Source organism: Lepisma saccharinum, chromosome 22, assembly GCF_977018435.1.
Source record: "Lepisma saccharinum chromosome 22, izLepSacc3.1, whole genome shotgun sequence".
Classification (NCBI taxonomy): Eukaryota; Metazoa; Arthropoda; class Insecta; order Zygentoma; family Lepismatidae; genus Lepisma; species Lepisma saccharinum.
Genome location: NC_139250.1, coordinates 44371125 through 44388982, shown reverse-complemented (window position 1 = coordinate 44388982; position 17858 = coordinate 44371125). Strand labels below are relative to the sequence as shown.

General features: G+C 39.9%; 2 protein-coding genes across 3 annotated transcripts in view; both read right to left on the bottom strand.

Annotated features, from left to right (window-relative positions):
- LOC146004690 (monocarboxylate transporter 14-like) overlaps positions 1-17858 on the bottom strand; it is a 262852-nt gene that overhangs the window by 71289 nt on the left and 173705 nt on the right. The window lies entirely within an intron of this gene.
- LOC146004840 (histone-lysine N-methyltransferase SETMAR-like) lies at positions 11753-12901 on the bottom strand. The gene is made up of 2 exons (XM_083143863.1): positions 12349-12901; positions 11753-12075 (listed from the first exon to the last, which is right to left on the bottom strand). Exons 1-2 carry the CDS (start codon positions 12899-12901, stop codon positions 11753-11755), a joined length of 876 nt encoding a protein of 291 aa, XP_082999989.1.

Below are 17858 nucleotides of genomic sequence, written 5' to 3'. Positions count from 1 at the left end.
TCCGAACACACTGGGTTGTGCTCCGACGTGGCAACAGCGCGAACTTCTGCCACCCGCCTAATTTCATGGTCGTGCGTTTAGATGGAATTTATGAAGGAACTCAAGCAAACAATACCGATGCCCTTGTCGAATTCGAACCCAGGGCCCATAGTGTTCTAGCGAACTGTGCATGGTTATTATTATATTTCAAAGTAACTTCTTATAATTAAAAAAATTGAGTATAATCGGTTATCTACTGTACAGGAATGAGGGGAATAACATAAAAGTATGAACTTATTATATTACTCATTTTTAATAGACACACAGAATTTTTAGGGCCTCATTTGCGTTATAACTTGGTAAGGAAAGCTTAATATAATATTCACTTAGATTGGGTTAACAGACGTCCTCTTTTCTTTCGGACATGCTCTACATTTATATACTTCCGTACATAATGTACATAGTATTCAGGTACATTTGTGGCATGCCTTGACTACGCAAAAATCCTGGCCTTGGTTAGTATTTATAGAAATGCATATAATTAAAATTTCTATACTGAAACCTCAGATATTATGTCCATTGAAACACGGCTTTGCTGTTTAGTGATTGCAATTAAAACACAGGAAGTGGTGAGTTAAAGACAATGAATGCATACTCACTTAAGCATTGTGACCGAGCCCCGTTACAATTCCGGAAGCAAACACAAGTGACTCGCCCACCTTTGGAAAGTTTATTTTTGTTCCTGCAGCTAATCGCTGAAGGACATTCACTGTGACCTTCCTTTCAACACTCGCTCACTTGATGGCGTCAAGCAGGCTGACTGGCACACCCTTAGGTTTTTATTTTCTATTTCTACATTGCCCACAGGCAAGTTTGTTACTAGACAACTTCATGCCTAGATGAAGTAATCGAGTTTGGGACCACAATTTCAAATGGTATTCGTAACAAAGCACTGTGCAACCGGGGATCGAAACCGGGACCCTTTGCTTACAAGGTCGCAGCTTTATAGCACGGGATCATGTGATATCCATCGATCTGGAGGTGTGAAACAGCTCATATGTCAATTTGAGTGAAAAGTCAGGAATCACCCAAATAGTATATTTCTCGCGCTGAAAGTGAAAATGTTACCACAACCTGAAAAACAACTATGCTGAATTGAAATTCAGTGTTAAATCGGAAGGTGGTTGCATGATCGGATTTGTATGTAATTCCTAGACCTCGAATTTGTAGGTTCTAAAAAGTGTGCTTTTAGGTTGCTAAAATAGATTCTAAATATCTTAAAATAGGTTCTAACAATCTTAAATTAGGCTCGAAAAATCCTGAATTAGGTTGCAAACAAACTTCAATTGGTACAACATTCCTGAAAAATACTGATTACATACAATCCTTAAAAACAAAATTTAATAAGAACCGTAATAACCAAATATTAATTTTCTAAACAAACTTTCATTTCTTTATATGATTTTCAAAATTATCTACAAATTATTATAATACTACACTTGTGCTGTTGGCAAAAGTTACTTGTTGATATAAAAAATGATTCAGGTATGTACGTATAATTTGCTGCACAATATCAGGATGGCTACCCACTTGGAATTCCTGGAATTCCGGGAATTACACCTGAATTATTTGCTCCGGGAATTATGCCTGAATTATTGCCTCTGAAAATTACTCATAAACTTTGGTAAAACATGAAAAAAGTACAAGCGTATGTTTTCTCTATTTCTATTTTTTTGCAACTTTTATTAATCCAAATCCCATTAAATTTATACATGTTTATAAATATCCTGAGGCAAGTTTCTTTCAGTTTATTTTTATTTTTATTTTTTAGGAACAAAAAGAAAGCTACATGGAAAATAAAACAACATTTTCTCAATCCTTTATTTTCTTGTGTGTCTGTGGGGGAGGGGGAGAGTCGGTAATACGTAAGGTTGGAATAGAGAAAACATCTGCTTGTATCCTTGAATTTTTCGAAAGTTCGCCTTGAAAACCAGGAATTATAATTACTTGAATTTTATTATGGTCCTAGTGACCACCATGAATCTTTTTGCATGTTATCCACACTCAAACACCGCCTTTTGCCTGTGGGGATCATTACATGTGCTGAAAATTATTTTTCAACAGAAACATAGTCAGTGGTGCAAATTTGAATGCTGAAACGTTACTTCGCAAGGCGTGGATGCCAAAAAGGACCAGACTGACACGAAAGCGAGTAAGTCAACACAGATAAGAAGTTTGCACTTTGGACTGTGCAGGCAGTAGAGACGATTATTGGGTGCCAAAAATGAGAACGGGGGGGGGGGGGGGCAAGCAAGGACAGTGACAAACCACGTAGTACACAAACTGTATTGCACATGTAAACGGCACTAGACATTCGGATTTAGGTTATGACATGTTCGATATGTCTGCCATCTCTGGCGATGATGTGGGGGCAGACGAACAGCAAAATTCTGCATTACCCGCTGAAGTGTCGAAACATCGATGACCTCCTGAATGGCAGTTTTCAGCTCGGCAATGGTTTTGGGGTTATTTCTGTACACCTTGTCCTTAACATAGCCCCACAAAAATGAGTCACATGTGTTCAGATCCGGGGAATATGGCGGCCAAGCGAGTCCCCCTCCAGTAACCTCTGGGTACCCCAGAACCAGAATGCGGTCCGCAAAATACTCCTGACCGTGACATCTTCACTTGCAAATGGCCGACATCAACACGTTGCGTGCGCATACGCATACGAATTCCCATCATGCCCTGTGGCCAGCCACGCAGTTTGGACGTCATCACGCGAACCGTTCAGAAATTATGACGGTTTTATTTCATATAGTTCATTAATTGTCACCCTTTAGTAGGCAAGGCTTAGCATTAAGAGTATATAGTGCAGGGATAAAAAGTAGGGTGGAGCTGCCCCATTTAATCGCCGCCACTGTGTGCAGGTAACAGTGACGTCAGACATTTTTGTTTTGCTTAGAGCTTTGTTAAACATCATGTAGCTACTTGGAAGGAGGGAAATCGACATTAAACATGTTTCAAACACGCCAGTCATTGAATTATTTCGCCACCAAACCTAGTAAATACCTCTGCGAGATATAAAAATCCTGTAAAACCTAAAAAAGGTTTAATTTAGTCACATACACCTAAAATAGGTTCTAACAAGCAAAATAGGTTATTTTAGGCACTATAAAACTCTTGTCAGTTGCGTTTTTAAATGAAACCCTGACTTAACTTATTTCTTATTTACCTGCAAAGGAAAAAATAGGTTAAAAAACTAAAATGCGAGGTCTAGTAATAACATATTATATTCCTTTCTAGATATATGCCTTAAACAGGAAAATATCAACAAGTTTTACGTTACATAATTTGACATATATGCCAGGATATTACATATTTTACATATTTGCTAATTTACTACACATAAAACAACATATTTCGGTAATTTTGTCCTATCTTGATCCTTTTTCCTATATTTTCGATCTCTGAAACATGATGAAGCGAATTTGTAGCTCATGTGATGTCATATTTTCTAATCAACGAGATGCATAGTGTTTACGGTCACCTAAAATTTGACTGCGAAGTCTGAAAAAAAAGGAACTGTTATTTATCGAACAATGCTGGAGTCTCACTCCCCCCTTCCCTTCTGTTTACATATTTTCGATTCACTTTTAGGCGAAGCACCTAGAAACTTGGCGTCGGTGGACTGGACAAGAAAGCTACTTTCCTGTACGTAGCGAGTTACACAATATGTTCCCTTGCAAAAAAAGTATAAAAGTATTTTCATTCGATTGTTCTTTCTGTAGACCATTTTTTCTTACAATGTGATAAGAAATTTACAAAGAGCTCTGTTAGATATTTACATATTCTACAATAATTTGCAATGTGAAAAGTAATTAATATTTGACAATATAGCACATTGCTGTGTTTTTTGAGTTCATGAATTTGAAAAATGTATGTCCTTTATATTATGTTGAATATGTTGAAATAAAATAAATATCTAGCAGAATTCTTGAAATTGCTTGGATACTGGACTATTATTAATATTACATATGCTTTGATACTACATATTAAGCTACATATCCTTTTGATAGTACATATTTAAGTACACATTTTATCAATTATTGTTACATATTTATGTACATATTTTGTACTTTTAAATTACATAGAAATCCGAGGTCTAATGATCACTCGGCTTCATTTGATCTATTATTTGTTTTATTTTATTTCGCTTTTCTGCCACTCTTGGCTAATCGCGTCGATGAGGATTAGTGATGATACTCAAAAAGAATATCCATGCTCAGGCCGGGATTTGAACCCAGGGGACTTGGCGTCATACCGTACACTGGCGAACTTTAAAAAAAAGGTCTCCCTCGTCTTAGTTAGATTGGAAGGTAGTTGGAAACACTTCATTACTCCTGCATTGGATAAGAAAGTGGGGGAAGGCAGTTGCAGATAAGGCCATCACTACTCTATACGCACGTAAACTTGTTTACGGAAAGCTTTCTGTTGAGTCTTGTCAGGCATGACCTGGGCAGTAAATCCAAATTGGTTGTTAGAAATTTAAAATATTATAACTCTGACGTGACGCATATTACCTGTTGTTAGTTCGCTGTCAAGGAACGATTTCTCTTAACTAAAAAGGATTCCGGCCTCCGTGGTAGAGTGGTTAACACAGCTTGCTTAAACACCGCCTTGGCATTGTGTTCACTCGGCGTTCATTGTGAGTGTCCCTTCATCAATTTCATCATTTCATCGCTCATCCTCATAGTCGCGTTTAGCCAAAAGTGGCAGAAAAGCGAAGTAAAAACCAAATCAAACATAAATAAGAAGCTGAAGGGGAAAATATTCCATTACCAAAAATAAAATATATATAAAATACAGTAATTACTTTGTTGACACTGCAGTTTTTTTGGCAGTGTGTAGCTGTCTTAGGGTCGTATCTTCGAATTAGCTGACCTCAAAATATACGAAGAGTGAACGATTAATGGAAGTGGGGATGCACATTTCTATTACTTTAGTAAGCATTCAGTCGTAAATCCTTTGGACACAGTGTGATTTTCGTGCAAGGAAGGGTTCCTGGGACATCAACTAGGTCGACGTTTACTTATAACGTTACGAGGGTATGGATTTCTCTCAACAAGTGCAACAAATGTTTATGGTCATGGAAATTATTTATACAATTTGTTTGAGTAACGTCGTTTTCTACCTCTTGAAATTAATGGTGACTGGAGATGAAAAGACACACGTGGCAGATTGTAACGTGCTTTGAAGACAAAGGTCTTAAGTTCGAACCATGATTAAGGCATGTTTGCCCCATTTCATCCATGTTATCAATTGGTCAATCATTCTCATCGCCACGGATTAACCAAGAGGTAAAAAGGCAACGTAATATATCCTAAATAGAAAAAAAATACAGAAAAGGGGCAAGGAAATGCACATATCGTGTCGTGTCGAGGTTGTGTGTTGCAAGACGGAAATGTGTGACTATTATCGCAAGAGCACGTTCAATTATATTAGGGCAGAACCATATATCACACAATACAGGTGAAATTGTTGTAGGTTGACGTGAATTGTTAATCTGCATAAACTCTTAAAATACTCTAATATCAGGTTTTTTGTTCCACTTATTAGTTGAATTTTGAGGGTTTTCGCTTCTTGTGCCACTTTTGGTTAAGTTGCAAATATGGGGGGAGGCCTCCCCGATGGCGCAGTGGTAGCATCATCGCCTTGTGATCAAGGGTTTCTGGGTTCGATACCCGGTGGAGGCACATAGTGGTTCGGATCCCACGTTAAACTCTAGGTCCAGTCCTGATTAGCCTTACTGTGCATAAAGTGGACTTCAAACACAAACTCAATCAAATATGGGGATGAGTGACGATATGATGAAATTGATGAATGGGCACTCACAAGTCCATGCCCAGGCCAGGATTCGAACGCGGGAGCCCTGGCGTCGTAACGCGATGTGGTAATCCACTCTGCCACTGGGGCCGGCATCTATTTTCGAAGCTTGGTAATATTTAAGAGCTTATTGTGTTCGTTTATTTTTTCTGGTCCCTCCAACATTCGTCCTTATCGTTGAAAGTAACCAAGAGGAATATAATATGGTCGTAAAAATAGCAAAGTTACCACTTTTTACTTTTTATATTTGTTTTAGAGCTAATGACAAAAGAGAGACAAGAAACGAAAAAATGAACAACCTATTTTCATTCTTGAAGGGAATAAATCGCCAGCTCAGAACCTGATTTCTTGAGAGCTCAAAATGGACAACAAATATTTCTTCCGAGGCTGAATGACCACAGAAAGAAACGCTGTGCTAATTCCTTGATGACTCATGGTTAACATTGCTCTTCTGTGTGGTGTTCACGACTGACAGCTGTGTAGTTCTTCCTTATCTTGGATAATTTCGGCATTGACGCTGCAGTATTTGCAATTCTTCAATATCGGTTTTTGTTTTTGTTTTTTCGTAAAAGATGAGACCTCAGTGAAGCCTTACTAAATATTTACACTGTACTAACCACTCTGCCACGGACGTTGGCACACTCAGCTTCGTGTAAACGTTTCCGAGAAATGAAATGATATATTTGGTTTTTGTGTAGCTTCATTCGTTCGGCAGTTACAAAGAACACATACACAAGCATGAGGCCGCGGCTGTCCACTCGGTAGGGAGCGAGTGCTGGAGTGTGGTGCAGATCACATCACTTTCAGTATGGCCGAAATCGAGATTGTGTTACGAGTCTTCATGGAACTAAGAAATGCACAGGGGAAAGCTCTATTGTAATACTGGTATAATAACGAGAATGCAAATATTCCACGTGTTCGATCAATGCAGGCATATTTCCTACACACGTTACATAAAATTGCGGGATACAGTATCAAGCGAAACCAAGCTGACTTGGTAGTTCAACTGGTACAGCAATGGCACGTCTTGCCAGAGACCTGGTTCGAGTTCTGATTAAGCCTGTATTTACGGCATAAATGCTTATAAAGTTAAAAAATCATAATAATAAATAAATATTCATATTTAAAAGTGGTTATTTCTTGGTAATTTCTCCACTGTAAGGGTCTGAAATTTCTTGAAATTAATAGTTTTAATTCCAGAAATGAAAAAAAAAACAGTCAAATGGGGAAATAGTTTGTAGAATTCAAGATTTTCGCACCGTGAAATGACTAATTTTTTCAGTCCCGAATGTTAGGGATATAAAAATTTCCGTTCCCAATCCCGTCCCGACGAAAAAATATCCGCCCTACACACCTCTAGTTAGGGTAGTCAACATGGGTCTAATCTCTGGTGAAAATGTTATTTTGTTGGACATGGTACTTATTGCTTTAACTTATAGCCTCTAAATAACACACAAAAAATTATGTATAATAAAATATAGCTAAAACTTCACTAATCCAATTTCGTGAACTTTTCACAGATACATCAGGGGTCACGATAGCACAAAGATGCTATGGTTGCCAAGAGAGATGAAATTAAAAGGAAGGCAAGGACGAGACAGAGTGGCAGATGGTAATAATTATGTGAAATGAAGTCATTGTATACTAATAGTAAGTGTTTTTAAACCGGGGGATAGAAGCATGGACCGGGGCTTACTCTAACTCACTCCCCCCTTTCAGCATCGTTGCAAGCTGTCTTATCCGTTTCTTAGAAGAGCAGATGGTTGCAAACTTGCTTTTTAATTCGTAATCACAAACGAGAAGAGAATGAATGACAACAGTCATTTAGGTTATCGACTTCTAAGAAATGGCGGTCACTATTTCCGCTTGATACGAATGAGATGTTTTTGTTCTGTGTTCCATGGATCAGGCACTTCTGATGCTCCTGATGCTGATGGCCTTATTGACAGATCACGCCTGAGGGCAGCGCCCTAGAATTCTGGACTTTCGGAAAAGCGCAAAGAGAAACAGAAAGAAAAATAATAATCTACAGGGTGGCCATACAGTATGGAACACATTTCTTAATGAAAAACGTGCTCCACATGTCCGCCACAGGTCTCAACACACTTCCTCAAACATTTCAACACGATTCCTTGAAATTTCTTCACAAGTGAGGATAAAGAGCAAACCGAGAGGATCCAGCGTTCAGATTTCCACAGCATTGACCTCAGATATCAAAAATCGTCCATGGGGTTGAGGTCAGGTGATAGTCGTTCCCATTCCACAGGGCCCCGTCTCCCCATCCAGCGTTCTGTAAACAAGGTACGCAGCCAGTCGCAAACGCTTTCTGCGTAAACAATACGGCCATCAGTTAGATACTTTACAGCCACACTACATAATGATTGAGTTGGTGTTTTAAGTCCACTTTATGCACAGTAAGGCTAATCGGGACTAGACCTACAGTTTGGCAGAGATGCCCACGTCGATATCACATTTTCACGTTAATGCGCTCTGACTCGAGGCCATGCGTCCTGAACCGAAAGTACGATACCAGTGAAGTTTGATGTCATGGCACCATTAAGATGTGCATTTGCAATAACTGCATTCAGAAGAAAATATATTACACAATTGTCCATGTTCTAGGTCTTCAAGTACCTGCTGTAAATGCACGAATTTGGTGGAAGGGATATCCACAGCTGCATTCAGGTATTAACAGAAAATGCATGACTTTAAAAAGGAATTCTGTCTTCTTTAAATAACTAGACTATAAGTGCACATTTTATTAACAGTAACTATAACAAACCATTAAAATAACAAAAACTTCACAATGAATCATTCATATTCTTACCAAAAGCATATTTCCTGGGTTTTCTCTGCTCCAATGTTGGATACGCTTTTATTTTCACAAATTGTGATTGCAAATTGAACACGTGAATTAGTATTTTTCTTGTATACACAAACTGAAAACTATGAAATGAAAGCATTTAAAGTGACATTTGTTGGCCGGCATTGGCAAGTTGATTTGAAGGAAATCAAAAGAGCGAGCGCTCGGTTAGATTCTGTACCTTTCGCTTCGGCTCGCACATGAGCGGAATGGTTGCCCTGAACGTCTATTACCACCAATTCTTTTCCTGTGTAAGAACAAAGCTAATGTAAACAAAACCACGTGACTTATGAGAAGTGTATTGATTCTGGTGTTATTTTGTCCATGAATATATTGGTCGCAACTATATAAGGTCCCGCAGGTATGTCACGCACACTATATTCCTACGCGCTACAGGAATAACTAATAGGATTTCTCGGCAGCCTCGTGCATTGTTTACATTGACTTCGTTCATACGGAAAACAGAGAATAGACCATGCTTCACACCCAACACCATAAACTCCTTTTCTGCTGAGTTATTTCCATTGAAATTGTCGACTAGTCCGATACCGAACCTTGCTGGCAGTTTATAACGAGTTTCCTGCCTTAATCGGAGCAGAACTATTTTGGAATTCAGAGTGTCCGGGGAGGTGAGGTTAGTACACAGGGTGCAGCAGTGTCTCAAGGTACAGAGAGAACATCTTATCAAAGGAAACATGACCTTGACGCATGAGCTGTTGAGCCAAGTAGAAGACAGAGTACACAGATAAGGATGGTTAAAGAAACAGGTTCTCCTCAGGTCATTTGGTACTTTCACGAGACGAATCAAACGACCTGGGATTTTATAACTAGAGGTGCCTCGCAGTAGAATTGTGAAGGCAGTAGTGTATTTCTAATGGAACCAACCATGACAAAAAACCGCACACAAAGAAATATGTGGCAGATTTTACATTCATTACTTCTTTGCTACAAAAGATATCGGGACGAGATGGTCTCATGAAGACTGGCTTGTTCTCGGTCTCGATCTCGTTTCGAGTCTTAAAATCGTAGCATTTTTGTCGCTTCAAGGGATGAAAATTAATTCTGTGTGATCAAAATTAGTAAATATACAGTTCCTGCCGACACATTTATTATTGCAATCACAAAGTGGTGCAGGGTGTAAATATTAAGGCTACCTGCATTGTATAGAGCTATTGCCAAAACGAATTAGTGCTCTCAACCTTTCACCTGTTTTTCTCCCCGCTTTCTGTCCCAACCGACGCACTCTCTCTCCCAACGTTGACCATCTCTTACTACATTTCCGCATTCCAACCCTTGTTGACCCTTTTAACTTCTTCATACTTGTCAACGTACGGCGAAACAAGCCGGGGATTTGTCAACATACTACTACGTACCACTCCTTTAGAAAAAAAAAAATCTGAATTTAAAATTTGACATGGAGGCAAGCACCCACCCTACATCCCAGACGCTAAAATAACGATAAAACAAAATACATTACATAATACAAGAATGCTCAGTTGGTAGAGCATCTGGCTTCCACGCGGAAGACCAGGGTTCGAATCCCGGGGCAGGTGATCTGCATCAGGAATATTTCCACCATTTTCTGCGCGGCTCTGATGCCCACCCAGCCTGCTATCAACGAGTACTTGGGCTCAACCTTGGCGAATAAAGGCGGCCGGGCGTAATGCTGATCACACCATCTCAACTATGGCCGACATCAAGAATATATGGAACTCTATACCTCCACATCACCCCATATGCCTTCATGGTATGTGCGCACACTCACCTTACCTAATGCAAGGATTCAAGCAACGTGATTGGAAGAAAATATAAAAATTACTGATTTTTGACAATAGGAATTGTAGCTTTAATGGCGACATGATTCGAACAGGTGTTATCAGCCAGGTTAATTCGACCGAATCGATCAGGTCGAATAAATTCGAGAACAACTGTTCGAATGATTGTTGAAGGAAGAGTTATTTATTTCGTACGCCCTGTAGCAAAATTGTTCATGGCTGAATGCTGGTCGCATAATTTTAACATAGGCACACATATTCCATCCAAGACAGAACGGATGCTGTAATAGTTAGAAAAAAATCACATCACTAGGCCAGTTTAGCGTGAGAATGCTCACCTAAGAATCCACTGACACAGCAGCCTTCACTTGTTAATCTGCAAGACAACAAGATTGGATGTTCCTCGTACCACTCAGCACGGCGACAAGTTCTTGTGATAATAATAACAGATATCGTTCCATGTATCCGAAGTCTGTTGGATATCGTAGCAATAACACAATGAATAAGAGTAGAAAGTGAGGTGAATTTGGGTGAGGTGAATTTGGGATATCACTGCAGTGGTGAAGTACAGAAAATCAGAAACGCACTAAAGATATGCTTTAGGATGGCGGGAATTTTCCTCGAATCTTCATAAATTCATTTAGTTTTGAACAAAACAACTCAAAAATGGAAGATTTCCAAAGAATTTTCCTTCGCCGTCCGCTGGAACGCTGGAATTTCACGTAATAAAAATCTCCATCAGGGTAGGGAAGATTATGAGAGTTCCTGTGGTTGCAAACCGCACGGATGGCCTTGCACAGATTTGTGCATTCCACAAAAGTTACAACCAAATGCCGTTTACTTTAACGGCTACTTAAACCGAGATTGGTGTGGAGGGCCGAGAGGGAAATTTTGTGGCTCGATCAATCTTTCGACGCTACGAAACTTCAGTAAAAAGAAGTTTTATCCTGACTGTATATGCAACCACGCAAAACGGGTTCACAAATGGCACTATAAAGACCGCTTTACACGGAAGCATATTTTAACATTTTTGCTAGTATAAATTATACGTAAATGCTTCCAAAAATCTTTTAGCAGATAGTACCAGGTATCCAAAAAAAGTTCATGCCGTATTTTGCAGTGAGACATAAAGACACTGTAATTTCTGGCAAATGTATTTTATTCAGAAAAATAAGCTCCTTCAGCTTCAATTACATTATCCCAACGAGATACAAGCTTATAAATCCCGCATTTGCAAAAGTTCTGGTCCCTAGGAGCAAAACAATTGTCCTATGACCTGCGTGACATCATCTCGGTTTAGGAACTGTTGCTCACGCAAATGGTTATCCATGGCCAAAAACAAGTGAAAGTCAGATGAGGCAATGTCCGGGGAATAAGGAGGAAGAGGTAAAATTTCCCAACCAAGTGTGTTGATTACCTCCTTGGTCGCTTTCTCCGTATGAGGTCTAGCGTTATCTTGAAGAAGGATTACTCCTTTCCTGTTGACTAGTGCTGGCTGCTTCGGACGCAGTGCAGCTGCAACCCTTTGCAACTGGGACGAGTACACCTCGTATGTGATGGTTTTGCCATGCTCTAGCAATTCAAAGTGCACAACACCAGCGCTGGTCCATCAAACACAGAGCAGAACCTTCTGTTGATGAATGTTTTCTTTGGGGGTCAATGCAACACAACCAGGGGACGACCAACGATGTTTTCTTTTGCGGTTACTGTATAACACCCATTTCTCGTCACATGTCAATATCTGGTCCAGGAATGGGGCTTTCTTGTGGCGTGACAGCAATGATGCGCAAATGGTGAGCCGCTGGCGTTGGTTTTCCTCGGACAAAACGTGAGGAACCCACTTACTGAGCTTCCAAGACTTCCCGAGGTTGTGCAGAAGAAATCGAATGGTTTCCTCCGACACTCCAAACCCTTGTGCAAGTTCTTTGCACGTTTGCTGTGGATCGCGCTCGATGATCTCCTTCAGCAGTACTTCGTCCATAGTGGCGGGGCGTCCAGCTCGAGGCTTGTTCTGGAGGCTCTCATCGCCCGATGCAAAGCGACTGAACCACTTTCGCGCTGTGTGCTCACTCACTGATGCCTCTCCAAACGCGGAGCATATCTTTCGAGCAGCGGCTGCAGCATTGCTGCCAAATTTGAACTCGTACAGTAAACACGGCCGTAAAACGTCCTTTGACACTGACATGTTCCCTTCAGGATTGTAGTTTCTACAGACCTGCTGCCTATGCGACCGACACGCCTCCCAACTCTGCACTGACTGACGATTGCCGGGAATGTAAACTTCTGATGTCATCCAGACAGGATTGCCGACACATGCCGTTTGACTTTCACTTTTCGTTCCAGCGGCACGAACTTTTTTGGATACCTGGTACTTTACACGGAAGCATTTTAGTAACATTTCGGTCAGCTTTTGCGATTTCAATCTATAATACAAGGGCTATTATTTTCAAACCTCCGATGGTGCCGCCAGGAGGCCCATGAAGCGCTAGGAAGCACTGCCAAGGCCAACGCCTCAGTTGAAGCTGAGCGACGGCCGCGTAGAGATGTCTGCTACAAACGACTCTCCCGCCAAGTGTGAGGTGCGTAGTGTGATACGATTTCTACAGGCAGAGGGGCACAATGCAGCGCACAATGAGCTGTCTGCCGGAGAGGCATGCAGTATTCGGGAATTGTCTTGCTTCGTGAGAATGTCCGACCGCATGTTCGTGCATCAACCCAAGACCTTCTTCAACGAATCCACTCGGAAGTGTTTCAATCACCCTCTCTACAACCCAGACCTGGCACCGAGTGACTTCCCACCTTTTCCCGGCGATGATGTAGTGTTTGGGAGGACGGTGCTTCCACACCAATGCGGAGCTTCGGCAGGCCTGGCTCAACAGACAGGCGGCACCTTTCTTTGCAGAGTGTATTGGAAAGCTGGTGCATCGGTAGGATAAATGTCTGAATTTTCTTGGTGATTACAATGAAAAGTAGATTATACGTGTACGTAACTTTTGTCAATAAACCCATTTCGCTATTCACTGTGGTTATGATTTCATGCCCTATCGGAGGTTGAAAAAAAATAGCCCTCGTATATACAGCACAAGAGGCACGTTGAATTACACCATCTATGGTGAGTGCACGGTGTTCGCAATTGAAACAACTAAAATATTCTTCCATACGTATACTGTATAAGTTATAAAGTATGTATTTAAGCAGCGCCATTCATTTGTACCTAAAATCATTTAATACGAGACGTTATTCCTCTTGGTTGAACAGTTATCGGCTTTTAAAAATGTGAAGTGATACATTGTTTACATCTCACTAGGTCGCCATTACAACTGCACTCGTGACCTAGAGGTCGCTTCTGATTGGTTATGCGACGGAAATAGAACCGATTCTTGCCATGAAATATGCCATGGAATCTGAAATGCCGCAAGTGGCCTCCCCGATGACGCAGTGGTTGTGTCATTGCCTTGTAATCAAGGGTTCCCGGGTTCGATATAGGGTGGAGGAGCATAGTGGTTCGGATCCCACCTTAAACTGTAGGTCCAGTCCAGATTAGCCATACTGTGAATAAAGTGGACTTAAAACACCAACAGGGGCGCCGACTTGTCAAAATTATTGGGGGGGGTCTGATCACTGAAATAAATTAATGAATGACTCACTCCCTCCCTTTTTTAAAAATAAAAATTACGTCTTCGTATAGCAGTTTTAAAGCAGCTATTATATTCCTCATGCAAATGAAATGTAACATGAAAAAACGTGTGTCTGCTCATTTGTTTTTTAGATAACAATTAACATTTTTATTTAAAACTAGGCTATGTATTTACATTAAGAGGCCAATATAAGAGTTTTTGCCGGTCTTGGTAGCCGAGCGTGTTGGGTGGTCGGCTCAACTCGCTTTGATCCGGAGGTCTCTGGTTCGAGTCCCGGCGAGGGCATGGGTGTGTTTTAATGTCCGCAACAGACTTGTAAAGAAAGGGCATGTGACGGGTGCAAAGAACTTTAGTGTTGACATATCCATAGAAATATCGAATATTTACAATATTTAACAGTTTTATTTAATTATTTACATAAATGCTAACACAAATCGCAGGCAAATAGTTTTACTTTTTTGTTCTTGCTACAATATTTTACTTTTTAAATTTAATTTTGCAATAATAAATAAACACATAGCACGCCGTGCTTTAGCAATAATGCCTTTGATCATAGCCGTTCCCGCTTTCGCAATACAGACTTTTCATAAGCTTTCCTTGCGTACTTTACTGCAAGCCAGTGTTAAATAAACTCAAATACTTTAGAATTATTTTCCCCTTTATTCTTTGGACTAGAGGAAGAGATTTCGAGGATAACTAAATATCGTACATATCAATATTGCCTGAAAGTCGTGTTTACGACCTCAAATTATCCAGAATTCACTAAACAACATACTGGTATAATTGTCATGTCACCTCGTTATTTAGAAACTCTTTTTAGTAAAAATGTTAACAATACTCATAATTATATACTTAGTAATACATAGTAATAAGTCATGTGTTTTTCTGTCTCCGTTCATAGCCCCTCCAAATTTGATGGTTTAGCGGTCTCAGCCCCCCAAATTTGATGGTCTAGAACATTTCAAATGTGTATTTAAAGTTAAGTTCATGTGGCACAATTCAGAGTAAACTTTACCAGAGAAGCAAAATAATACATTACATCCTCTTAAGCAAAATTATTTGAGGGGCTCTGCCCCCACATCATTGACATTGGGGGGGCTCGAGCCCCCCCAAGCCCCATGGAGTCGGCGCCTATGAACACCAAATCAATGAAATGTAATAAGATTTTTTAAATTTACACGGTAGCGTTTTGGTCATGTCATAAATGTTAAGAAAAATACTAAGGTAAATGCTTTCGTCTAAAGCAGGCCTTACAGACGCCACTTGAAAGGGCGGCTGGAAAGCGATGAATCAGTAATCTGGTGTTTGGCGGACATCGTTTACTTTCGTGTCGCAAGGTTCTGAACACCACTCGTCGCACAAAACAGACACGAATATGAGACATGTTGGCAAAACCTACTGCAAGCGTATAGTTTCCCCCTTCATTGTATCGGGTGTTCCATTTACAACGCACCCCGGAGTTGGGGATAGTACACTTCGCAACATCTTATTTGACCGTCCTGAAAAATTTCAAAGTCCGGAATTCGTAAATTTGGCAGCATAGCGCTTCAGAGCCAACTAAGAGTAGCCATCTTTGCGACATTTCTTCTTCCTGAATGAAAACGCTCTTGTGATTTTTTTTTCATTCTTTCACATTCCATAAAGTAGAGATACCCTAAAGCAGTAATAAAATATATGAGTAGACAAAAAATGTTAAGTAGAAATACGAATGTTGAAAATATTTCAAGATTCTTCGTTCTGAATTTGAAAATAGGGAAATTTATGTGCATTGTGAAACACTGAACAGGTTCTCATCCACCTGGAAAGAATTGCGGTCAGATTTGAATGCAAGAAGGCAAATTTATGATGATTTTATGCGAAATGTTTAGTAAAGATACCTTGCACAACACCAAAAGATTCTGCAAAGTGTGTATTTTCCTTGGTTCTTGGCGAAAAATGGTTCGAAACTCCGGCACAATGTTGCTTCAACTGAGATTAACGTGCTTTACTGAACTTTGTTAGCAATCTCCTGGAGTAGTTGGTTAGATAATAGCACTTTCGTTTTTTTATTGTTTTCGTCAAGATCGAAACATCGTAGGTTCAAATCCCACCCTTTCCTTATTACTTTTTCCTTTTTATTTGCCGAGTACGAAGTGTTTTAATAACGTAATGTAATATTATATGATATTACTGTAAATATTTATGCGATGCATGCTCAGTGGCGGCGAATGGGTTTCAAAACTGATGGGGCAAGGTGGGGGGAGGGGGGAGGGCAAGGACAGTTTCTTTCCCTTAGTAGATAATGTTAAGCATAGTGCGGGGTCATCTGCCCCTCCACACTCCATAATCGTCGCCACTGTGCATGCCTCAAGTAATGCTTCTACTAATGTTTTAAATCTTTCAGTGATTGGCAGGATTTTAGGAAATACTTTTCCTTTCATTCAGCTGTTATAAGCTAACACATATTAAGAACTTACATGTCAACTTTCTGCATCCGGAAATGCTGGACATAAATCGCATAAATATCAACGGAAATATCCAAGAAACGTAGATAAGCATTCTCGTCCAAAACCGTTTACTTCCCGAAAAAGATTTTGCAAGGAAGTAGGTTTGAACCCATGACCTTGCATTCCATAAGCAAACGATACCCCTACACCACACGGTTCACGTTATTTTATGCACTCGGTTCGGATTCCACTTTAAACTGTAGGTCCAGTCCCGATTAGCCTTACTATGTATAACGTTGACTTAAAACACGAAATCAATCAATTCATCTCCTTTCAGAGTGGGCTTTTTTCTATGATAATATAGTCGGCCAGCATCCGAAAATACAGTTCTGCTTCGCGTACACCAGAGTGTAATTGCATTTAATATTGTGACTAATTTTACTTTAAAACTACAGATTAAAGCGATAATAGTGTCCAGAAAAAAAACCCTCAAAGTAGATCGTCACACAAAGTATTTTAATCTATTGCCAAACATTTCAGTTAAGAATAATATTATGCTTTTCCATTGACCGTATTTTCGATTCATGGTGAATTTGCTAAAAGGACCACGTCAAGAAATCTAAATGTGTAGGTTTTACTAGTAAATGCATTTAAAATGCACGAAACAACAGGGAAGGAGAAAAATAAACCTCAAAAATAAGTAAAAATGCAACAAAAACTTTTAAAAATACTGACAAATAAACTAAAAGCCAAAAAAGGCCGAAAATGCAAAAAAAAAAAAAAAAAAAAAATGTAAAATAGAAAGTGTTTTCCGGCTCTAACTGAAGGGAACTAAACTAAAACTAAACCCACAGCGCTACAGCCCTTTGAAGGGCCTTGGCTTACCTACCGACTGTTGGTCACCTGTATTGGGTGACGGGTGATCGGCCCGACGAACCCTCAGCCATTATTGTAGGTCTTCTTGACCAGGTTACGCTCACTCACTCGAAGCTTCCCAATTTCCTCACGATGGTGGGTTGCCACCGGCCCTATACGTAGGCCGAATAAATTCCGACCAGAGCCGGATTCGAAACTGAAGAGAAACGGACATTATATCAGGTTTAGCATTGTTTTTAAGGGTCAGAAAAAAGTTGATTTTTCATCAACTTACGGATCCTAATTAGTAATTATGACCATTGAAAAAGTTGGAGGTTGCTTACTTAAAATTTTCTTGCTGAGGGATCGTATCGTTCCATACCTCCACTTTATAATACAGAAAAAAATCAAGTTCATATTTCGAAAATGACTTGGA

Coding starts and splice junctions, on each gene's coding strand:
- LOC146004840 (XM_083143863.1), bottom strand. CDS start 12,901: ATGTTACTAAAATGCTTCCGTGTAAAGTACCAGGTATCCAAAAAAGTT. Junction 12,076..12,348: donor CGGGAAGTCTTGGAAGCTCA/GTAAGTGGGTTC, acceptor TTGAATTGCTAG/AGCATGGCAAAACCATCACA.